Source organism: Carassius auratus, unplaced genomic scaffold (genome assembly GCF_003368295.1).
Source record: "Carassius auratus strain Wakin unplaced genomic scaffold, ASM336829v1 scaf_tig00023280, whole genome shotgun sequence".
NCBI classification, from domain to species: Eukaryota; Metazoa; Chordata; class Actinopteri; order Cypriniformes; family Cyprinidae; genus Carassius; species Carassius auratus.
The window spans coordinates 50430-76218 of NW_020525254.1; the positions used below are offsets into that span (position 1 = coordinate 50430).

General features: G+C 35.7%; 1 protein-coding gene and 1 long non-coding RNA gene across 4 annotated transcripts; both read left to right on the plus strand.

Moving 5' to 3' along the window:
* Nucleotides 1–389: 389 nt before the first annotated feature.
* On the plus strand, nucleotides 390–2605 carry LOC113077826 (uncharacterized). 2 transcript variants are annotated; one of them, XR_003281391.1, is made up of 5 exons: nucleotides 390–539; nucleotides 1169–1223; nucleotides 1348–1387; nucleotides 1772–1870; nucleotides 2292–2605. It is a non-coding gene; the product is annotated as an uncharacterized LOC113077826 (long non-coding RNA). The 2 variants fall into 2 exon arrangements; XR_003281390.1 differs by lacking the exon at nucleotides 390–539 and having other exon boundaries at nucleotides 1110–1223.
* A 6410-nt stretch (nucleotides 2606–9015) lies between these two features.
* On the plus strand, nucleotides 9016–25733 carry LOC113077824 (deleted in lung and esophageal cancer protein 1-like). 2 transcript variants are annotated; one of them, XM_026250091.1, is made up of 38 exons: nucleotides 9016–9339; nucleotides 9560–9700; nucleotides 9992–10148; nucleotides 10264–10374; nucleotides 10462–10649; nucleotides 11349–11566; nucleotides 12617–12695; nucleotides 12934–13021; nucleotides 13987–14160; nucleotides 14306–14442; nucleotides 14865–14957; nucleotides 15950–16040; nucleotides 16145–16307; nucleotides 16404–16596; nucleotides 16802–16875; nucleotides 16961–17117; nucleotides 17236–17329; nucleotides 18042–18172; nucleotides 18292–18450; nucleotides 18555–18685; nucleotides 18800–18953; nucleotides 19262–19372; nucleotides 19451–19569; nucleotides 19684–19875; nucleotides 20618–20676; nucleotides 20767–20918; nucleotides 21019–21134; nucleotides 21209–21279; nucleotides 21374–21588; nucleotides 21692–21847; nucleotides 22285–22404; nucleotides 22520–22614; nucleotides 22752–22839; nucleotides 22956–23168; nucleotides 23296–23463; nucleotides 24877–25030; nucleotides 25186–25297; nucleotides 25467–25733. In XM_026250091.1, the coding sequence occupies exons 1-38, from the start codon at nucleotides 9166–9168 to the stop codon at nucleotides 25591–25593; spliced, it is 5175 nt and encodes a 1724-aa protein (XP_026105876.1). In that variant the 5' UTR covers nucleotides 9016–9165; the 3' UTR covers nucleotides 25594–25733. The 2 variants fall into 2 exon arrangements, with proteins under 2 accessions (XP_026105876.1, XP_026105875.1); XM_026250090.1 differs by having other exon boundaries at nucleotides 9018–9339; nucleotides 22953–23168.
* The last annotated feature ends 56 nt before the right edge of the window (nucleotides 25734–25789 follow it).

The following is a 25789-nucleotide window of genomic DNA, read 5'->3' on the forward strand; positions in this document are numbered from 1 at the left end:
CAAATTAGTGATATATTGACTGTGTTGCATCGTGACATGATGGGACAATCAATCTCTCTTCACAATAACTGAACAAGAATGATCTAATTTTGTAGTAGAGCAAAGTAGGGTGCACTGTAAAAAGTGCTACACCCACACAGTAGGTTTTATATATTTTAAATAGTTGTAATCTAGTTTATTTTATTTGTTTTATACTAAAAAGTATAAATATACTTCCTCTTTACTTAAAATATATCACTTTTTACATAACAATATATTTTAAGTAAAACAATAGCAATTTATTTGGGTAGCTTTTTGTATGAGTTTGTTGTGTACAAGAAATGTTTTAAAAGTGAGTTGAAATACACAATTTATTTGAGCAGCTGTCGATGTGGCATGTGTGTTCATCAAACTTAAATATTTGAATTAAAAAACACATAAAAATTAAGTTGGATTTATCCCTTTTTCACTGGCGGGGACTTTCCAAGGCAGATGCTTCCTCGGCACTTCAACTGTTTGAAAGCTGCAGCGGATCTAAATTTCACTGACTGATTAACACGGTAAGATGTGCAAGTTTTGGCAATTTATTGGTGATGTAAAGTCATGCAAAATCGTTCACTCAACTAGGAAGCTAAAGTAAGGTTTGCAAATTGTACTGTATAGCTAGCTATCCTGCACACATGGCAAGCTAAGTTGGCTACACAGTGCTAAGCAGTGAAGTCTTGTATGCAACGATCATAAGACAACAGCAGTTAAGACCGTGTTGTTAATATGAAATTAAACAAGTACTTTAGTAATGCCTATTATGTTTTAAGACTACTTTGGCTTTAATTTTACCAATAATATCACTATTAATTGTTAGTTAGCGTTAACTTACTCTGTTAACTGCCATTCACATTTTTGAACATAGACTTGAAAGTGCATGATCCAAACCTATAATTCACGACTGAAAACATTTTGTAACATGATTTTGATGTACAGTTTTCATGGTAGATGAATTTAAAATGGTTTTCAAAGGATGAATTTTGAGATTTTATGTTTTCAAGTGATATATAATGTTTTCTAAAGTGTAATGGAGAAAAAGGCAACAAAGAAGACTTTTTTTAATATATATATATATATATTTCAAAGTGCTGTGTACTGTAAATAAAGGTGACTTGACTTATTTAATTTCATCTTAATAACACAGTCTCCGGTGGGGCATGCAGCTGTCGTGGGGTCCTCGTGTTATCAGCAGCAGAGTTGTAAGTGCATTTGATAGCACTGGCTCAGAACCATAAAACTATTTTTAACCTGTAACTTAAATATTTTACATTTACCACTGGTTTTTAAACTTATTCTAACATGCATATTTTTTCTGGTCTTTAGGTAACCAAGCGTTTTTGTTACCTGGGGTCTTCAGATACAGGTAAGAAAAACTTCAGAATAGATACAGTTAAAGCTATAATTATTCCCAGGTAAGTAAAACATAGGTAAAATTGCAAACAATAGTGTTGGCTCCATACAATTACATTTCTGAATTAGGTTTTATGTACCAACCACCAATAGAAGGCAGATATGATACTGCACTAATAGAAGCTTGATTCATACTGATAAATACAGCCTACATGGTCAGTTAAATCTCAATTTTGTGAGATGCTGGTGATAGTGTGAGATCTTGTACAGTACAGTGGTAGTGGTGTATGTATAGTACAACCTTTTACATCAATTGCATGGTTGAAATACAGAGGTTCTCTAATTTGTGATACTGTCATCAGGCAGTGAATTTTGATCAGATTTTACTTGTTGACAGGATCCGTCTGGCTATGTGGAGAAAAGGAGAGAAGTGGTACTGAGATGCCTGATTGAGTACATATGGGAGGGAAAGGAAGACCTCATCAGTGTCCACCATGTATGTACTGGGCTTAAAGCTACTTATCTAATTTCTGTCTGTATGTTATTACTATTGTGATGATATGGGGTAATTACTTTGTTCTTGAAATATATTTAATACAGTAATGTGATGACCAATAAGGTACAGGCAAGGAAAATTGCATTGTTTTATTGTAATGTATCCTTTGAACCAGAAAAGACAACACTCATGCTACAGTAGATCATGATAGTATAGTACCAACACTCTATGACATTGTCATGGTAGACTTCACTCTGGTCACATGCTCTAGTCAAATTATCCATCAAGTATCCATCACCTTAAGCAACTAAAAAGTACAACTTTGACTTTGTGTCGTATCTGTCTTCTACCAGTCTGCTATATTCATCTCAATACCTGTTTGTCTGACCAAACTCTTGATTCTTTTTTGTCTCCCCAATAGAGTCATGATGAAACAGAGGTGCACGCTGAGCTTGGCAGTTCCCCACTGAAAATATACATGCGCCATCAGCCAAACGATTGGGATTATCACAGTAGAAGGACAGCCCATGGTCAGAGGTGTGCCAAACCTGTAGAAAACCTCCTGTTTGGACTTGTCTATGCCCACAACCTCTAATATCACTCAAATCTGGTGTATATTTCTGAGATATATCACAGGCTCTTTGTGGGATTGGACCCTATGCATACTTTTGTATGTTTTGTAGGCACTGTTAAAAGTGACACTAGTTGACATTGAATAAATGTTATTGTCTTTAATCTGTCTTCCCATCTTTTTCTTCTTCAATTGAATTTGTAATTGTTATTGACAAAGTCTGTAAAGTGATTTACTGTACTGCTTAGAATCTAGACATTTAGATGTATTTTCTGAGGTAATAGCCAGGACTTAATTAAAATGTTTATTCACATTTGATTAGGTTAAATTTACTATGAGCATAAAGTTCATAAAACCTAACTAAAATGAGTACAGGTTACTTGTAGCAACACAAAAATATGTTACATATACCAAGAAAATTAGGTTTATCTAACTGAGTAATATAGCACTTATTAGTTAACTCAACTTGATTTTGTTGTGTTTGAATTAAGTAATTTTACAGAGTTTATTATACTTGAAAAAGGCTGCAAGTTGACTCAACTTAAAACATCCAATGCAGCCACTTGCCTCACTTTTTATAAGTTTGATCTAGGTATTACTTTTTACAGTGTGTGAAGCAAAGTTTGATGGATTTTGAACATCATCCTGTCTGGCAACTTTTAGCACACCCTTTAAAACTACCAAGCCATACCTGATCTTCAGGTATGTAGAGGTGTGCATGCTATTTTTGAATTGGGTAACATTACATCAATAATTTTTGGCCATATTGCATGTGTATAACAACACAGTAACTTATCACCACTTGGCTTTACCATTAGGTGTAACAAATACTGTATATATATAAATATATATATATATGAAGAGTTTGGTTCCAAAACTGTAGTGATTGGGCTGAGGCAGAGTGAGAATCAATTAGCAGAAGGTTATTGAAGGTACTTACGGCAATCAGCAATGTTAGTACAGGCAATCTGTCGTCAAACACAGGGATAATCCAAAAGGCAAAGGTGAGTAAACAAGCAAGAGGTCAAAACACAAACATCAGTCCGATTAGGCAGTCAAGGCAGAATGGCAAATCCAGGAATCTGGATCATTACAGTCATTACAGTTTTGGAACCAAACTCGTCATATACAGGTGCTGGCCATATAATTAGAATATCATCAAAAAGTTGATTTCACTAATTCCATTAAAAAGTGAAACTTGTATATTATATTCATTCATTACAAACAGACTGATACACTTCAAATGTTTATTTATTTTAATTTTGATGATTATAACTGACAACTAAGGAAAATCCCAAATTCAATATCTCAGAAAATTACAATATTACTTAAGACCAATACAAAGAAAGGATTTTTAGAAATCTTGGCCAACTGAAAAGTATGAACATGAAAAGTATGGGCATGTGCAGCACTCAATATGGGGCACCTTTTGCCTGAATTAATGCAGCAATGTGGCTTGGCATTGAGTCGATCAATCTGTGAGAGCCCAGATTGCTCTGATAGTGGCCTTCAGCTTTTCTGCATTCTTGGGTCTGGCATATCCCATCTTCCTCTTCCCAATACCCCATAGATTTACTTAAGGTCAGGCGAGTTTGCTGGCCAATTAAGAACAGGAACTGTTTGCATGTGCCAAGTTCTGTTGGAAAATTAAATCTGCATCTCCATAAAGTTGGTCAGCAGCAGGAAGCACGAAGTGCTCTAAAACTTCCTGGTATATGTCAGCGTTGACCTTGGACCTCAGAAAACACAGTGGACCAACACCAGCAGATGACATGGCACCCCAAACCATCAATAACTGTGGAAACTTTACACTGGACCTCAAGCAACGTGGATTGTGTGCCTTTCCTCTCCTCCTCCAGACTCTGGGACCCTGACTTTCAAAGGAAATGCAAAATTTACTTTCATCAGAGAACATAACTGGTCCACTCAGCAGCAGTCCAGTCATTTTTGAAGCGAGACGCTTCTGATGCTGTCTGTTGATCAAGAGTGGCTTGACACTTGAAGGAATACGACAGCTGAAACCCATGTCTTGCATGCGTCTGTGCGTAGTGGTTCTTGAAGCACTGACTCCAGCTTCAGTCCACTCTTTGTGAATCTCCCCAACATTTTTTAATGGGTTTTGTTTCACAATCCTCTCCAGGGTGCGGTTATATCTATTGCTTGTACACTTTTCTACCACATTTTTTGTTTTCCTTCCCTTCGCCTCTCTGTTAATGTGCTTGAACACAGAGCTCTGTGAACAGTCAGCCTCTTTTGCAATGACCTTTTGTGTCTTGCCCTCCTTGTGCAAGGTGTCAATGGTCGTCTCTTGGACAACTGTCAAGTCAGCAGTCTTCCCCATGATTGCGTAGCCTACAGAACTAGACTGAGATACCATTTAAATCCTTTGCAGGTGTTTTGAGTTAATTAGCTGATTAGAGTGTGGCATCAGGTGTCTTCAATATTGAACCTTTTCACAATATTCTAATTTTCTGAGATACTGAATTTGGGATATGTAATGTTCACGACTGCAGTAGGTCCGTAGGTACTTTCCAATTTCGTGGTTGAGACATTCGACCTAGCCGTTGCCTTGAGGATGATAACCTGATGTTAGGCTTACATTAATGTCCAAGTGTTTGCTGAATGCCCTCCAAACTGAAGAAGTGAACTGGGTGCCACGATCACTGACAATGTCCTCTGGTAGTCCATAAACTCTGAAGATTTGGTGGAATAGGGCTAGGGCTGTTTCTATCACTGTGGGCAGTCCCGGAAGTGGTACCAGATGACAGGAGTTGGAAAATCGATCATTGATTACCAAAATGGTGGTAAAGCCTTCAGAGGGGGGCAGATCTGTCACAAAGTCGATGGAGAGATGGGACCAAGGGTGTTTAGAAATAGGCAGTGGGTGCAGAAGGCCTGATGGCAGTTCTTTTGGATTGTGCACAAACTTGACATGACCTGACATAGGAGGTAATGTCCCTTGACATGGCTAGCCACCAGAATGAATTTTGGAGCAGGCATAGTGTGCGAGAGATTCCAGGATGGCCGGTACTAATCAATGTATTGACCCACTGCATAATACGTTGACATACAGTAAGTTGTTAGGCATGTACTGTTTGTTTGGGGGGCACTGAGTAGTTGGAGGATCATGTTGTTGTTCCCGTTGTAGTTACTCCATGATGTCCCAGGTTACTGCAGCAATGATGACTGAGGGGAGAAGAATGGCCTGGTGTCAGATCTTTGGTAGAGGGGTCATAACGTCTAGAGCATCTGCCTTGCTGTTCTTGCTGCCTTGTCTATACATGACTGTGAACTGGAAGCAGGTGAAGAATAGTGACCAGCAAGCTTGCCGTGGATTGAGACCATTAGCACTTTTGAATGTATTCTAGGTTTTTGTGATCAGTGATGACTTGAAACGGATGGATGGCCCCTTCCAACCAGTGTCTCCATTCCTCGAAGGCAGCTTTCATGGAAAGGAGCTCCTTATTACCCATGTCATAATTAGATTCTGATATGATCAGTTCTCTTTAGAAGAAGGCACATGGAAATAGTTTGCCTGGTTAGCCATGGCATTACAAGAGTACAGCTCCTGTTCCGCAATCAGAAGCATCCACTTCCACTACAAAAGGTAAATCAGGTTCAGGATGTTTTAGGATCGGTGCTGTAGTGAATCTTTCCTTTAAACGTATAGAAAGCAGTGGTTGCTCCTTCCATCCATCTTCATTTTGTGGGTTTGCCTTTGAGAAGGGATGTCAGTGGGGCAGAGAACGTGCTGTAGTCACGGATAAACCTTCTGTAAAAGTTAGCCAAACCTAGGAATTGTTGAAGTTTCTTGACTGTAGTTGGTTGGGGCCATTTGGCCATCTCACTCCCTCATGACTGACATGATATCCCAGAAATGACCGAGCCGAGCCAGATAATGAACAAATGATTGACTTGTTCTCAAGTCAAGAACCGGCTGCATCGGTTTTCGGATCACCAGTAGTTCTTTCGGATAGTTCGATTCAATAAACCGGTTGAAGAAAATGGTTCCCCCGGTTCTTTTGCACTCGACCTAATGACTTAATTTGCGATGATTGCCATTGATTCAAGCCTTCGGTTTACCTGGGCTCATTACATTAACACAGAATCAGTTCAGAATCAATCACCAAAAGAATCAATTCGGTTCAGACGCTCTGTGTGTCGGTCTGCTTCTCGCTGAATCACATGCGCAGTATCATCAGCTCCTTGGTTCTCGAATCGGACAAGTCTGACAGAAACGGTTCTTGACTCGAGAATGGGTCAATCTTTTGTTCGTTATCTGGCTTGGCTGTGTTCATCTTCAGTTCTCTCTTCACAGCAGTTCAGTCAGTGTACTGTTTGAGTAAATGAATTACTCCGGGATATTGGTTTGTTTTAACTCAGAGGGAGTGTCAGCCACATTAAAAAAGTTAACAGTTTAAGTCATTGGTGGATTAATGCGTATTAGAGATGCGAACCGTTTCAAACGATTCAGTTCAATTTGGTGAACTGGTTCAAGAAGATCCGGTTACATCGAATGATTAGTTTGTGAACCGGATAACACTACACTGTTGTGTTTTGAAATCTCTCACAACAGACACAGAAAAGAAGACAATGCTGAATAAAGTTGTAGTTTTTGCTAGTTTTGGACCAAAATATATTTTCGATGCTTTGAAATTTTTTTTCTTTTGAAGATTTACACACAGTTTCAATGGAGGGACTGAGAGCTCTCGGACTAAATCTAAAATATCTTAAACTGTGTCCCGAAGATGAACGGAGATCTTACTGGTTTGGAACGACAGTTATTAATGACATAATTTACATTTTTCGGTGAACTAACCCTTTAACATTCAGTAAGTACTGTCTCTTTTCATCTTTCTGTCTTTCCTCTCAGCTATCTGTTTTTTGTTTCTCTGATAGACTGTATTGCGCTCAACTGTAAAATTTTCAAATTGTAAAAACTTTTAACTTTCAGGCTATGCTTTCTCAAGCCAACCTAAATTTTGACTTGACAAACTTTATCAATTTAGTTGATGTTAATGCTGGTTATAAATGTAATATTTTTCAGACAAAGCAAATAATACTTTTTCTAACATCATCCTATAATATATTTAAAAATACATTTTAATTATTTTCCTTGTATGGCTCTTCTGCTTTCTTCAAAATTATTTAATATATCTTATATATATATATATATATATATATATATATATAATATTTTTTTGTATGTAAATTAGGTGTCGTGAACTGGAGTGCATTGTCTGCACAATACAACCAGGGTTTCCGTGTGCCATGTACACTGACCCAGTGCCTGTGAGATATTTAAAGACTGCCCACCTGGGTATGTGAGGAACGGCAGGAGGGGAGTCCTGCATGGGTTTTATTCATTCAAAGAATTTGAGGGCTGCTGCTCGGTTGATTATGTTATCAGTGATGGAGGGGAATTTCAGAATGAGTAGATTTTTTTTTCTTGTGTCGTGTCTATAGTCTTAATCTTTATTTGTATCTACAATTATATTTTCTGTTTTGTTCTTTGAAATAAAATAAAAAAGATTTTTTGGAGGCACCATGCATAAAATGGGATGCAGACACTGAAAATATACTGTTTAATCAATTGAACTTAAAACCACTTTATTGGCTTAAATATTTCAAATTCAGAATTGCCAAAGCAAAAGAAAAATGTCCAAAATTATAGTTAATAAATAAATAAACAAGAACCATGGCAGAGGAAAGATTAAAATGCACTAATTGCAAATAGCTTTTACACTGTTAAAATAGCAGGGTTTTCTGCTATTTATGCTTATTACAAATAGTGGCAATCATCTGCACCCCAGTATAATACATTATAAAACAGTATGCAATAATAACTTATTGAGTGTAAATTATCATTTTAATTAATATTATTAAATGGATGCCACCTTACTAGGACAATAAAGCCCTCCCTCGCAACTCCCTCCTTAATTTTTATTGAAAATAAATGCTTTTCTAAAGTGATTTGAAATTTGAAAAGGGAGAAGAAAAAAACGTATTTAAAAGACAGATTTTAACCCTTGTCGATTGCATTTAATTGTGAACAACTCACGTTTTACCATCTGCACCACCATGAGACCATGACGGCTGCTCTTTATCTTCCATGCTATATATATATATATATATATATATATATATATATATATATATATATATATATATATATATATATATATATATATATATATATATATATATATATATATATATATTTATTTATTTATTTTTTGCTGTATTGATTACCATTTATATAACCATGGTTAGTGTAGCAAATGCATTGATAATTTGTTGCTACCATGGTTTAATTATAGTAAACATGTTTGTTTATTTATTTTGTAATAAAACCACGGTTCATTTTCTTAAGGGATATTATCATTTTAAATAACTGTTTATATTTCAATATGTTTAAAAAATATTTTAGTTTTTTGACGGCACAATCAACTTTTGATCAAATAAACGCATTCCTACTAAATCAAAAAATTATTGACCCCCAAAAAGTAGTATACATTTTCTTATTTAAATTTCCAAATGTCTTAGTTGCCGCTATAAATGTCTTGATTTAAGAAATCGTTTTTGTTTACGGAGCTTTATGAGGCTCCACTGGGAGGCACGCTTTGTTACTATGGCGACGCACTAAACAAACATGGCGGTCGATTTAGTAAAGGGACCTTCTACATGGTGCCATTAACTGCCTTTATGTTTTATATTGAGACATATGAGCATTTATGTCACGTTTCCATACAAAACCTCTTTCGTTACGCGCCGCACGTGTAATAAATTACGTTTAAATTACGTTTTTAAAACAATGGCAGATGAAACTGAACCAAAAGCACTAAATAGCTCTGAACCCTCCATGAACCGACACAAACCAGCATCAAATACAACTCAGGTAAGAGAATGACTACTGATAGTTATTTGAACAGTTTGTATAGTGGTACATTTGTTACACTTGTCAAATTGTGTCATCATTTAACTTACTCATGTTGTCTCAAACTGTATAACTGTATTCCGTTGTACCCAAAATTAGATGTTATGTAGTAGGAAATGTTTTAAGAATTATGTAATGTTAATTTAAACTATCATTAAATAGACCTGTCTTGTGTGTACAGGACATTTCTCATCTACTGGCCAGCATATTCAATGACCTTTACACCACAGATGTGATTGGGAGGGACACTGTTTCTAATCTTAGTAAATCACGCAGAGGAGAAAACAACTACCATGAAACATTTGTGGAACAGCTACAGCAGGTGCCTCCTTCACATCTGAGCAAAGTCTCTCTTATAAAATGTGACGTGTATATGATTATAAAGATTCTTTTATAGATAAAAAGGTCAGAAGAACAGCGTTTTTTTTTTCCAAATAGAAACCTATGTAACACTATAAATGTTTTTGCCATCACTTTTGATCTTTTTAACTCTTGCTGAATAAAGAAAATCTTACTGATCCCTTAATGCTGGCTTTTCTTTTTTCCCGGATTTGTATTATCTAGATTATGCTTATTAAATTGACATTTTTAATGATTTTATTTTATTATATAGGTGCACTCTGAATACAACAGACGGATACAGAATGCTGACGTGCTGGAGACACACATTATACAGGCCCGAGCACAAGCTGCTGCAAAGGAGGAACATGATCACAGCCGAATCATGGAAGAAGTGGGTGAGGCCTACTATCAGCTGGGTCTTCCCCCAGGTAAGTTTCTCTAGTTATCTTTAAACTACCATTATTTTTACTATCCAGTGTGTCGGCCAGTTAGTTAGTAATCCTATGACATCAAAACCCTGAAGAGTCCCCTATGTCTCCAAAGTGAAATCATCTTTCAAGTGGTGTGTGGACAGTGAGCTTCTAAGGAGCAACAACTTGATTTGTCCGCTGGACTATACAACACTGCACACTCCAGTTGTTAAAACCCCAAAAGGTATTATTTCACTGACCTATACAGTAAGACATATTCAAACAGTCAGATTACATATTATAATACTGTCATTTTCCTATTCTTTTGCAGGCACGTACACTCCAGGCTTTGTCCAGCCAACGGTCTCCTATAATATGCACATTTGCACCGAACCACAGGATGATGGTTACACTCCTCTTCCCCCACCTGCACATACGGCCCAGAGCCTGTTGGAACAATCAGAGGAGACACTCACGCTCCCTTCCTCTCCAGAGTCCAGCTCTATCAAGGGCACCGAGGTTTGCCTCTGAACATTATTCCATTTTCCTCATTTCAAAGGGAGTAGAATGACCTTTATATTTTTTATTACATCATTGCCTTCTTTTGTGCCCCAGATCACAAGATGAGCAGTATTTATGGGCAGTTGCGAGGATATAACAAGCTATACTCTTATAGATTATCATTTTTGTAAATATTATAATCTTGTAATTTTAATATTACTGATTACTTGAGTAAATAAATTGAATATTTGTACTATTATAAATATTATGCATAGTATATATACTTTACTGTATGTTTTGGGCTGTCAAATCAATTAATTGCATACAAAATATTGTAGTGTTTACTTAATATATATATATATATATATATATATATATATATATATATATATATATATATATACACACACACAAATGATACATATATATATTTCAGAAAAGTTTACATGTACATATATTCATATTTATGTAAGATATATGTTATATATAAATATATAAAACTTTATATATAAATACATACAGTGCACACACATATATTGTGTAAACATAAATTATTTTTTTTGGATGTAATTAATCATGATTAATTGATTTGACAAGCCTATTAAAAATATTAAATTTTTCAATTAATTTGTCACATTGCGGGATAATTTAAAATGATCTAGTACAGACAAAAAGGTGATTACATTTTTTTTTTTTTTTTATTATTTAACTCAAAAGCTAGGTATGGTGCATAAGGCCTCTTGGATGGAGAAGCCTATTTCTCAGAGACAGGCAGAAGATAGGGCTTCACTGCAGAAACACAAAGACCGACACAAGTTCCTGCGCAACCCTCGCTTCCTGCTCCCAAACGCTCAGCGTGGGGGAAAGTCTCTCACCATGCCAGGGAAGAGGCCAGAGAATGTGGGAAAGGGCAGGAAGAACACTGGCAGAGAGAGGTGTGCCTTGTGCTTTTGAATTAATATGTGTTTTCTTTGGGAAGATCATACTTAGAATGAAACTCGATATTGATTAATTTTATTTATTTTTCTCTAACCTCTTCATTATTTTAAACCGGTTTTCCATCTTCCATTGGTCAACAAAAAATTACACATAATACCTTTAATTAATCATTATCCTATTAAATTCAAAGCAAATGGTGTGCTTTATGAATTTTCTTAGAATCCCTATAAGCCTTGTCCTTTGTTGTTGCATTGTTTGCATTTTGGTCAGATTTATTCAGCGATTATTGCCATAATATTTGTGCAGCTTGGGTAGGGGAAATATGATACACGTGAACACTCAAGAAACAGACCACACCCCTTTGCCTGCCATATATTATAAATGCGAAGCTGGATGTATTGTAATATATTTATTCATATGGCTCACGTAGACATCTGAAAAGCATGACATGCAATTGCAAACCAGCAGATTGGATTATTCTATAATAATCAGCCATGCAGCCTACATACATTTTTTATTTATTGCCCTCTAACGCCAGGCCCTTGGAATCGTCCTTACATTCCCCCCTTACAGCGCCACTGGGTGGTTTCACTTGTCTGGCCCAAAATGTCTCTGGCCATTAAAATGAGTTTTTTCCCTTCATAGCGGCTAAAAGAATCACAAGACTATCAAAAAGCCTCAGCTGACTCTTTCTGTATTTTGAGTCAATGAGCTAAGTGCAGTTCCTGTTTTATGCGTCTTGGCAGTCAACAACAGAACAAAAGACTATTCATGCAAAAGTATATATTTTAGTTGCTGTGATCTTTAAGCACCTTTTCCTTTGGTTAATTTCTAAGTGCAGAGATGTATTCTGTCAATTAACAAATCATTCTAGACTGTTATAGGACAAAACTTCTGCATTTTTTTACAGAATGTATTTAATGAGCAAAGCATGTCATCTGACAATACATAGTAGAATAATTATTATGTTTATTTATTTGGTGATTAACTTATCATAAGCTCATACATGGCAAATTATTGTCACAAAATACTCTTTCTATCTAAAGTCCGGATCCCACTCCCATCTTCACTGCGAATCCACCTGTCATCTTCTTCACTGACTACAGAATAGGACAAGTCTATGAGGTATAACAGCACCTTATATGATATTTATTTTGGTCTATAATTATATTCATACAAATTAAAAATCTTTTAAGTGTTTACTGCATTTTGTTTGTTGACTAAATCAGTAATGTGAGGTTTGTACTTTTTACTACATGACCCCTAGTGTAAATGTTAATTAGATTTTCCCTACTTAGCCACTTCTGAATGATTTCTTTCCAGTATGTTTTCAGTTCTTAATAGTGCCTTCTGTTTTCTGTAGACTGCGGTGGAGCTCAGAAACATGACTGCGACCAGCCGTCACATTCGAATGATGCCTCCCACCTCCCCACACTTCTCTGTTGGTTTGGGTGAGTCTAAAGAAAAAAGGTACCTGCTCACCTCATGAAAGACTCATTTATGTTGTCAGAAGTTCTCTCTGCATGGTTTACAATGAAGTTCTTCATTACTAGAGGAAATGTCAAGGTTATAACAGTTAATTAAATCTAAAACCATTAATTTTTTTTTTCTTCGAAAATTTACGGGATAGTTCACCCCAAAAATTAATGTTCTTTTATCATTTGCTCACGTTGAAATTGTTCCAAAAGAATATGAGTTTCTTTCTTTTGTTGAACACAAAAGAAGGTATTTTGAAGAATGTTCAAAACATTTGCTGGTAGCCATTGATTTTCATAGTGTGGAAAAAATACACTGAAAATCAATGGCTGTGTTCGTTTCTGTTTAACAGAAGAAAGCAACAGTTTTGGAACAACATGAGGATGAGTAAATGATGACTAATTTGATTTCTGGGTGAACTATTCCTACAGCTAAAATAAAATAAAATAAAATAAAATAAAATAAAATAAAATAAAATAAAATAAAATAAAATAAAAAACTTATTTATCTAGTTGACAAGGCAAAATTTCTCATTTGCACTTAGTTTAAGTTTGAGATAAGTACTAAAAATAAGTACTAAAATAATTAAACAAAAAAAAAAAAACAGATTAAAAAATAATGACAAAACCACTAAATCACTAAAGCAAATAAAAGAAAAGAAGAAAAAAGAAAATGTAAGAATAAAATGTAATTAAAAATATTAACTGATCTGTAATATATAGTAATATATATAATAGTAATGGTGATACTAAAATAACCCTTTATATCACAGGATTCTTAGGAATTGATAATACTTTATTTATACTATTTTTAGTATTTACCATAGACTGAATAAAAAATAGCTGAACCAAAAGCAGAATAGAGAAACAGTGACATCTACTGTTTAAAGGAAAAGAATTACTACCAGTGAATTTCTGTGTAAGAAAGCTTTGTTTTGCAGGCAGGTTCCCTGGTGAGGGGGGGATGGTTGCTCCTGGAATGAGTTGCCAGTATATGGTGCGTTTTGCTCCAGACTCTCTGGCTGATTATGAGGATGTTCTGGTTGTGGAGACGCAGTTGCCATATCCTCTCATTATACCGATAGAGGCCCGCAGACCCCCTCCAATACTCAGTTGTGAGTCAAAATCAACTTAACTCTTTCAGCATCTAGATTTTAAAGGGATAGTACACCTAAAAATAACAATGGAAGTCAATGGGGTCCAAAAATAATTTAATTTGACTTGTATTGATACCTTGTATTGTATCTTTCCGTGTGCCAGTGCCTGCTGTTATGGACTGCGGTTACTGCCTTGTGGGAGGGGTGAAGTTTATGGAGGTTTTATGTCGGAATGAAGGGCTGAGTGCAGGAACATTCTGTGTAATGCCGAAGAAACAGTGGCCTGCCTCAAGCCTTAGGGTAAGCATGCAAATCTTGACGTAAAATCTCATTCAGTTCATATTTAAGGTTCCCCTCTTTGACAGAATTATTATTTATGACTTCTAATAAAGCTCATAATTTCTTAACTTAACTCTACTGGTTGAAATAAACTTCTGTACTCTTGAACTCAGTTTATTCTGTACTATTTAAATTGAAATCAAACAACGGCTTAAAGTGTAAATGAAAATTTGTTTTGTAAATGCATGTAATTAAACTTATCGTGACTTATCAACAGCCTATAGATAGAACCAAGTCCCAACCCTATGTTTTTGTCTTTTTACAATACCGTTTCACTTGGATGTACGTCACAATACAGAAGAAACCACCTCTGTTACATTGCAGCTTTAACCTTTTGTCTTAGGATGTTGTTAACCATAATGAGTGATAATTCTGTGTCTCAGTCTGCAGTGAAGTCTACTTTCGCAGAACAGCCTCCCTTTGCCATCAGTCCATCTATTTTCGGTCTTCTCCCCGGACAGGCCACTATCATAGAGGTGAGATGTTACTGACTGAAGAGCACACAAATCAACTCAACTGTATACAGTGGTGGCAAAAATGATTCAAAACTTTGGCATATTTAAGATGTTTTAGTTGTTTTCGTTGAATTGGCCGTTACATTACCCATAAAACAAACTATTGCCAGAACTACATGTGATGGAAGGAATCTGCTCGAACAATGAAAATGAGAAAGTCTGGACGTCAAGCCCATCGAGCAAATTTGGGGCGACTTGGAAAATAAACTGGACAGATCTATTGTATATTCAAAGGAAAGAGTTTCAGAAGGCATGGGATAACATTAGTGTTGAAGTTCTGAGGAAATACTGTATATTGATACTCTGCCAAAAGGATGGACATACCAAATAATCGTGTTAAAATTGGATAAGAACAGTTTGACTCATTTCATCTGATATTTTTTGTGCTCAGAGCACATGTTTCACGAACGTTATGAAATAAAATCATGTTTTGGAGGTAGAAATATCAATATTTTCAGATCTGTCAGGTGTTCATATAATTCTGGCCAACACTGTAGATATTAATCAGTTTTACACAAATTACTTATTTATCCTCTAGAAGATTACACAATACTAATTTATGAGTTCAATCCACCTTCTACACTATGTGATTTTCTCTATTTTGATTTGATTGACAGGCTCAATCTTCATGAGATGGTATAGCGCACACATTCCCTCATTATAACTTTTAGTGATAGTAATTACAGTATGATTAAAAATAAGTAATGGTTGACAGATTTTTTTTTTTATATCTGATCTTCTAAACACTTTTCTTTTAAGATGCAGATTTTGTTGTGTATCACCTAAGCAACTTGCAAAGAAAGACACATGAATATGCTAATGGATGCACATTTTTAGATCTTGCTTCATTCAGTCTGATAGTCAAATAGTAAATACAGCTCGGATTTGAATAATGTTCAGTATTCTGCTAGTTTGTGACTCTGTATTTTTTGGATGTGTTTTTTTATGTTTAGGTTGTGTTTTTCCCCACAACTGCTGAGATCTCTACTCAGGACTTTACCATAGTCTGTGACAACTGCCAAGTGAAGGACATCACCCTGCAAGGTAGGAAGTCAATTCAAGCAAACGTAAGTACATTTTTCTTCTGAAATTAAACACAAACATCTCCAAAAAGATTTACGTCTACATGTTTTAATATATTTCCTCAGGTACAGGTCAGCTGATCACTGTGGAGCTGGTTTCAATATCAGGCGGAGAGGATCAGCCTGAATTGGGAGAGTTGTGTGATATCACAGCCGACCATTATGTCAGATTCAACCCAACCAATCCACAGTCCACCTTACAGAAGACGGTTGTCGTGAAAAACAATGCGTGAGCTACCTGTGCACATCTGCGTCTACACAGAATAGTATGTACAGCGGATACTTACTGGTGTGCTTGTAAATCTTTTTTTTCATTGATGTGTAGACACCTGGAGCTCCCATACCGCTGGCAGATCATGAAACCCAACCTTCAATGTCTGTTGCCTGGAGAGACTCCAGACCCCTCCAGCATTCAGCATCATCTTGATACAGACAGTGTGTTCAGCATTACTCCAGTCATGGGCAACCTGAGCCCTGCAGAAGAACATGAGTTCCTACTCACATACTGTCCAACGGATGTATGTGCACTCACACGAATAAACACAGTAAAAGCTAAAACTAAATGGATATATATATATATATATATATATATATATATATATATATATATATATATATATATATATATATTATAAAAATTCAATCTAATTTAAAACTATAAAACTGTATTAGTAAAAACTATAGTTGTATATGATACTAAATACTGTAACTAATCTGTCTAAGTTGAAAGATTACCACAGCGTCTGCCGGTTAGTGATCATGGATGTTCCCGATCCACCCAGAATCGGTGACGATGGGTAAAATTAACTTTATTTAATGTTTGAGATTTTAATTAAAAATGTATTTACTGTAGGATAAAAACTTCTGTGTGTTCATTTGCAGGACGTGTCTCAACACAGCTCTCCATGTAAATGATGTGACTGTATTAGAGGTTGAAGTGAAAGGTTCCGCTGAGCCGTATAAGATTCTTCTTGAGCCGTATGCTGTTTTAATACCAGGGGAAACCTACATACACAACACAATCTGCAAGAGATTCAAGGTAGTGCTTCTGAACTTCAAAATGACTCTGAACTTCTGTCCTAATTCCCTTATTTACATCATGAAATGTTTCTGAAGCTCAGACATGTTTATGTTTTGTGTATGTGTGTGTGTTTTAGATGTGGAATCACAGCAGATCAGTCATTCACTTTGAATGGGAACGTATTATTGACAGTCATGTAATAGAAGTGGAGCCTTCATCAGGAGAAATAGGTCAGAGCATTACAGTGTGTCAGTAAATAATTTATGAACAAACAGATATACTGTTCAAAGGTCTGGAGTCGGTCAGATTTTCTTAAAGAAATGAAGGACCATAAAATGTATCAAAAGTGACAGTAAATGTAGGTAATAAGGTAAAAAATGATTTTTTATTTAAAATTATTCTGGTCTTCTGAGCTTTATATTCATGAAAGAATCCTATAAAAAAAGGTATAATGTTTTCAACAAAAATCTTAAGCAGCACAACTGTTTGCAACATTGATAATAATAAGAAATGTGTCTTGAGCACCAAATCAGCATAATAAAATAATTTCTATTTTTCATGAACATTATGAGATTAACATAATTAACTGAAATGATTATATGTTGCGATAGCGAATAAAAGTTGTGATTAAGCAAAATTTGGTCATTTTATATGTTGTTCCAGGGTTAGCATTAGTTTTTAGTAATGCTACTAAAAATTCAGCTTCGCCATCACATTAATAAATTACATTTTTAAATATATATATATATAGAAACAGTTATTGTAAATTGTAACAACATTTCATAATATATATATATATCGTTTTTGCTGTATTTTATGATCAAATACATGTATCCTTGGTTCATTCAAAAACATTCAAAAACTTGAACGGTAGTGTATGAGTCTATTCATTAATAAACAAAACAAACAAATAAATGATTTCTAACATGTGCTTGCTCACAGAGATGAATGAGTGTTTCGATATGGAGTTGGCTCTGACTGGAAAGAATCCAGGTCATTTTACCTCCACCCTGCATTGTCACATTCAGCACCATCCTAAAACTATAGGACTGGCCATTGAGGTCACCTTTAAGGTGTCTGAATCTATTTCCCTTTGATTTATACTCCATATGCTATGATGAGGACATCACAAATGTTCTCATTAGCAAATGATAGCTCATTCAAATGAGTTATATATAATACGGTTCTCCAGGGTCCGCATTGCTCAGTGAACTTGCCCAGTCTGGATTTTGGTTTACTGCAAATGGGAAGTGAAGGCATCTCTTCCATCGATATCACCAACAACAGTCCGCTAGATGCCCATTGGAGCCTAGAGGAGCTGTCCAACACCAAGCTGCCAATCCAGGGCCTGGTACAACACCCCATCTATGCTTCTGATTAAATATTATTATTATTATTATTAATCAGCACACTGATGTTTGTGGACTGTATCCTTTTGCATGTATCTGTGTTCAGGTGTACATGAATCCAAATAAAGGTGTGCTGCCTCCCCTGGCGTCCTGCGGTGTGGACGTGGTCTTCAGAGCCCTGTACTGCCAGCGTTTTGAGTCGGTCCTACAGCTTACTGTACTCAACGGCACTGGCTGGTGAGGAAATAAGACATATCATTTGTCATTGTGTGTCTGGAATACTAAGAAAATGTTACCAGTTATTGGTTGTGTCACATATTTGAGTGAAGGTGTGCATTGGTTTGTCTTCAGTCACGTCTCTGTCCAAGCAGTCGTCCAGTCTCCTCAGGTGTGCTTGCTGAGCTGTGAGCTGGTGTTGACTGATCTATATGTAGGTGTTCCACAGACGAGCAGCGTTACCCTGTTTAACCAAACACTGCTGCCAGCCCACTTCACCTGGAGCAAGGTGAGAGCGATTACGTAATGTGTTTATCTCAAAACACAGTTGCAAACTATTCGAAAAACCCTAGCCAGTGTTGATAGTTTGGAAAGAGCATGATATTCAATTGTAATGCGGTCACACTTACAGACAATAAAGCCAGCCATTTTTCTTCATAAAAGGGTTTTACACACACACACACACAAAAAAAAAATCATATACAGTTACATGAGATGAAAACCCATGAATTCAATATTGCTGTGATTTAATGTTGTGATATTGTATAGGCTGGACCAATATGTTTAGTCATTCTCAAGGTGTTCACTTCCTTTCAGCTTCAAGGGCCACAAGCTCATCTGTGCTCTGCAACCTTCAGCCCTTCTGCAGGCACTCTGGAGCCCAACGCCAAGACTGAAGTGTCTGTATCATTCACCGCTCACACTGTTGTAAGTACTTCTGCTGTAGTGCTGTAACACCCGCAGCCTTAAATAAATAGTATTGTGAATGCGTTTTTATGTTTTTAGGAGGAACTGACTAAAGTGGCTGCAGTTTGTGAAGTAAAAGGAATGGAGAGTCCATTATTGCTGGGATTTTTTTCTAAAGCTAAACCTCTCAGAGTTTCCTACTCACTGCATTCTGACCGGTAAAGCAACGTTTACCTCATATTCATCTATCCCTGGTCTTTCTTTAGTCATTTTTTAAAAATCTAGACACAGTTGCAATATCATCCAATGCATTTCCAATGCTGTATATTTAGCACTTATTCAAGCGATGCTGATCACCAACCAATCACACTGGACTTCACTGAGCACGAGCCAGTTGTCATTGGCAAATCTATCAAACGACAGTTGCTGATAACGAATCACACCGCTATAACTGCTCCGTTCACTGTTGAAGCAGAGTACTTTACTGGATATTGTCCTTCACAATTGGATGAAAACTCTGAAAGGTACAGTACATCCTGTATATTGATTCTGCTGTATCGGTTTAATATTAATAGCAAAATATAATTTACAAAAAATTATAACTTCTAATTAACTACTAGCCTATTATTGCATTTGGGGTCAGTAAGATTTTTAAAAATGTTTTAAAAAGAGTAACTTCACTGTTCACTGATGCAACTTTAAATAACAGTTTTCTGTTTTAATGTATTTTAAAATGTTATTTATTCCTTTGATAGCAAAGCTGAATTTTCAGCATCATTATTGCAGCCTTCAATGTCACATGATCCTTCAGAAAAAAAATTAATTGCTTGTTTTGAAAACATTCTTATTAACAGTTTTGAAAACAGTTGTGCTACATAATATTTTTTTTTGTGGAAACTGATACTTTTTTTAAAAAGATTCTTTGAATAGAACAAAATTTATTTGAAATAGAAATTACAACATTTTAAATGTTGTTTAACATTACAAAAAATATTTTTTAATGATTTACGAATTGTTTAAAGCTTAATTGAGAGTCATTAATTGTATTCTTTTAATTTATTTGTTTATTTTATTTAATATTTATTTAAAAGAATTTATTTAAAATAATTTATTTAAAATACAATTATTTTATTATTTATTATGTATTTTATTATGTATTTTAATTGTATTATTATTTAACTTATTATTTTATAATTAAAATTTTTATTATTAAATACTATTTAAATAACTGTTTTACATGACTGACCCTTTGGCCTTTCCTTCCAGGAGCAGTGCACCTCTCCATTCCATCCATGCCAAAAAACTACAACAAAAAGCATATGATGGTTAGTAGAACCTATTATTTTGTCCTCTTCATTATCAATGAAAGTGAAACAGCAAAGTCAAAAAAGCATTTTTTCTTTTTTTACTTCTAGAATTTGTAAACTGTCTGCTTTCCCATGGAAGAGGCGCAGCGTTCTTTATTGAACCGAACAGTGGGATGCTCGGCTCATTTGAGACTCAAACCATCAATATCACTGCTTTCACCAATATGTGGGGAGATTATCAAGACAATCTCATATGTAAAGTATGTCACAAAACAAACTTCTTATTTCATTAGAAATATTTTGCCTTTCCCAAATCAAACAGCTGAGTAATGGTGAATCCTAACTGAACTTTTCTTTCAGGTTGGAGATCTAGATACAACTCCCATTCCTATCAAGATGTCTGTGAGGGGCTGCCCAGTTTACTTTCAGATGATTGGACCACAGCCTGACAACCAGAACCAGGGTCCAGTTATACGGTCAGTGCATTATAGGATGCATTAGATGTTGCATTTACCTGTAAAGACTGTTTTTTTATATTTATGATTAACAGGTTTGGAAGCCATGTTTCTGGAGGAGACACTGTGTCACGCTCTTTACGGCTCATTAACACCAGTCCATACGGTGAGCCATTCACCACATTAAGTTCACAAATGTACTGTACATACATCAAGTTTACAAAAGTACTTACATCACATTGTTTTCTGAAACCTCTCAGATATCCGTATGGATTGGGTGACCTACAACTTGGAGGTCGGCGATAGTAAATTGATAGATCTGTTGGTTGCATGTGCTGAGCCCTTTCCTCTGAAGGATGCTGATGGCAATGAGGTTCTTGGAGGGCTGGATTCATCCGTCATGTTCCCGCCCACATGGGATGACAGCCACACCCCCAGCAGAGAAGGAACAAGCTCGACTTTCATGACCAAATCTGTGAGTCTAGGCTTCGTTTTCATAGTAACATCCCAAAATCGTTATTTCTGCTGCAGCTTTACTACACAAACAAAAAGGTCCAACTTTTTCTTCTGTTTTTTAGGATGATTTTGGAGAGAATGAGGAAGAATGTGATGGAGAGAAGGACAGAAGCCCTTCTAGGTCTCTGGCTCCAGTGAAGAAGCTGTTTTCTGTGTTTCTGAAGCCTCATGAAGGGAACATCTCTGACTACCCATACTGCATCACTCCACAGCAAATTGTAGGTTATGGGAACCACCACTGTTTCAGGTTCCAGTGTTTTATTTCCATGTCTGGATGTAGAACACTGATGACGTGAATGTGTGATGGGAAAAAGGCATTTAAAGGGATAGTTCAAAATGAGAATTCTGTCATTGATAGATCTGAAATGGATCATACAACAAGTATTCTTGTAGCTTTATAAAACTGCGGTTGAATCACTGATGCCACATGGACTATTTTAATGATGTCTTTACTACCTTTCTGGGCCTTTAATGTGTCAGTTGCGTTGCTGTATATGCAGGGTCCGAAGCTCTTAGATTTCATCAAAAATATCTTTAATTGTGTTCCAAAGATGAACAAAAGTCCTACTGGTTTAGAACGGCATGAGGGTGAGTAATTAATGACAGAATGTTAATTTGAGGGTGAACTAACCCTTTAATATGTACTTTATTACAGGTCGTTCCAGCAGGGGGCAGTAGCACCATTCATGTGTCTTTTACTCCTCTGATCCTGTCATGTTCAACCAATCAAAGATGTATGGGTTATGCTCTGGGTTTCATGAACCTGGACTCTAAGGTATTTTAAACCATGTCCACGTAACCTTATATAGACTGTTACATTAACATCTCTTTCAAAACAGATTAAGTTTTACAGTCAAGATAGTGTCATATCACTATTATTTATCTTGTAGCTTGCATCATTAACTCCAGGCAAAGTGGAGAGAGCCCAGGGTTATGAACTAGAACCTTTGAGGCTGGACATGCAGGCTACTGTAAAACCTGCCATGTGAGTTACAAATTGAATTTGAATGCACCGCTTAGTGATGCCCTACTTACGTTTGAGCAAATATAAGTATCTGTATATAGAACAGTTAATAAATGCATTGTATATAAACAACTGTAAATCAGTTTGTGTGTGTTTAGTTTGTCAGTGCAGATGGCAGATGATACAGACGTACTGGAATTCACAGCAGCTGCCAGTGATACACTAGACGCAGCATCACGCACACAGGTGCACTTCAGGCAAATAACATGTATCCAAATCAAAGACTAGTTAATTAGGACATTTCCTGTTGGTCGTGAGAGGGTTTATCTGCACCTTTTTGTCTTTCCATTGGACTCTAGAAGGAATCCAGGATAACTCGGACGTTCCAGCTGAAGAACAATACGGATATGGCCTTGAGTTTCAGACTGAGCACACACCCTCCATTCTCAGTGCTGCTGCCCCGACAGAGCCTTAACCTGATCAGCAGCTCACCCTCTCACAGACACACTGCAGGACTCTCTGTACCAGGAGATGAGCAAGCATCACTCCTGTTACAGCCTAAACAAATCTTGCAGGTCATCTTGTTTCTTTGCTTTTGGATTTCTGCTTTTTTTTTATTTTTCGCTGGAGAATTCTGTGCTAAATCTGTGCTATTTTTCAATCTGACACAGAAGTGATTTAAATAATCATTTTTCTTTGCAGGTTAAGGTGGCTTTCCATAATTCAGCTTCACTCCTGACCTGTCTGAATGAACCATGTGAGGAATCAGATGACCTGCCCTCTGCTACTCTTCGGTGTAATGATGCTGGAGAAAGGACACTACAGTTTCAGCAGAGTTTGACCATTCAGTACAGCAATAACAGCGTACAAGTGTGTACAGACATCATTTAGCTCCTTTTAATAGCTAAAATACACCAGTCAGGGAACAAAATTTACTTTAATTAATGATATTAATGATGGAGTTGTCATTTCAAGGCAATATTCAAGACTATTGCATTTGAAGATGATGATGGGTAAAAAAAAAAAAATCAGCTTGTGGGAATCATATTTTCCTGGAACAAAAGCCTCATTCAAACAAATATTTACAGTGGAAAAAAGTAATTATGCCAAATTTGAACTTTTAATTTATTTTTATAATTAAAGTAAATAAAAACGTACAAATTAATAGAATTTATTAAAATTGAATGAATTTATTATTTAACAAATTCAATTTAACATTTTATATTTAAATCTAACTTTAAACATTATTTATTTTAAGAAACTTTGAGGGTAACACTTTAGAATAAGGTTCCATTAGTTAATGTTAGTTAATGTATTAATTAACATGAACAAACAATGAATAATACATTTATTACTGTATTTATTCATCTTCGTTAATGTTAGTTAATGAAAATACAGTTATTCATTGTTAGTTCATGGTAATTCACAGTGCATTAACTAATGTTAACAAGCACAACTTTTGATTTAAATAATGCATTAGTAAATGTTGAAATTAACATGAACTAAGACTTATAAATGCTGTAGAAGGATTGTTCTTGCTTAGTTCATGTTAACGAAAGTAGTTAACTAACATTAACTAATGGAACCTTATTCTAAAGTGTTACCACTTTGAGATATTTTGATAAGCTACACTAGGATTTTTAAATACTGTTTAATTACCATTTTTTTTAAATATGTTTATTCAAATGAATATTTTTATGATGCATTACATTTATAAAAAAATGGGACAGTAAAGATATTTCTATCGTCACAAAAGATTTCTTGTTCTTTTGAACTTTCTGAACAACTGAAATGCTTCTTGAGCATCAGCATATTAGAATATTTACGATTACATGAAACTGAATACTGAAATAATGGCCATCACAGGAGTAAATTACAATTGAAAATATAGGTTAGAATTAAATAGGTTAAAGTAGATAGGTTAAAATTGATAGCCTGAATGCACTGTAAGTCGCTTTGGATAAAAGCGTCTGCTAAATGCATAAACTTAACTTAACTTAAACTTAACTTAAAATATCCTGACATAGAAAGCAGTTATTTTAAATTGTAATAATGTTTCACAGTATTACTGTATACTACATTTTTTTTATCAAATAAATGCAGCTTTGGTGAGCTTACCAAGTTACCAACCCCAAACCAAAACAACTGTGAACCAGAAGCAAGCTTTCTTCTTGATATCTCAGCTTTTTAAGCCAATCAAGCAGATGTGCCTCAGAAGTCTCAACTGAATTTCCTCGGTACCTAACCATGTTGTAAACACTATTGTTCGTTTGACTATTTCAGACAGTGTCCCTTTATGCTAATCTGGCATTACCGACACTGCACCTTTCCAGTTCCACTGTGGATTTTGGCACTTGCTTTGTTGGACAAACAACTGTCAAAGAGGTCTACCTCTACAACAGAGGTGGCTCCTGTAGCTTCTGGACCACACTTACAGGTAAAAATGCTTTGGCTTTAGACGAAGCAGTTGTGGAGAGATCATGAAGTTTCATTAACATTGACAAGGTTGCTGTAGTAACAGATTGCAGCTGTAATCCTGTCTTTTATCATCTGATCTTTACCATCATGGTTTTTACTTTGTTTTGTGTCTAGATAGTGAAGCTGGCAATGACGTGTTCAGAGTGAGTCCAGACTCTGGTGTGCTGAAATCTCTTGGGGATCCACCATCCTGTAAGCAGCTGCTGCAGATCAGCTTCACTGCAAGGTACAGTCCGCCTCACCCGATACACACACAACCAAAAAATACTTCATTTAAGAAATGGATAATATTATATACCTGTAAAAGACTAATAACTTAGATTCAGGTTGAGTTTGTAGTTTGCATTTGCCTAAACAAGTGAATTTTTCAAACTTCATACTAATTGTATTTTCAGTGATCAGAAAGAGTTCCAATCTATTATCACAGTTCACGGGGTTCTCGGAGAGACACCACTTGTTCTGAAGGTCAATGGAAGCGGATCATTTGATGAGAGTTTTGTATCTCCAAAATCTGACACTTGACAAAACACTGAGTTCCACATATGTGACTGAAGAACTGAAACATCTCTGTTTCTGTATAGACATTCATTAGTCTGATTAGACACTGATTTCTGTATACTTCAAATATTGTATTTGTGTACGTTTTATTCCTTTAATTATAAAGAGAATTATAAAAACATAAGCATATTTTAAATTGTCTATGGTGTATTAAAATGCA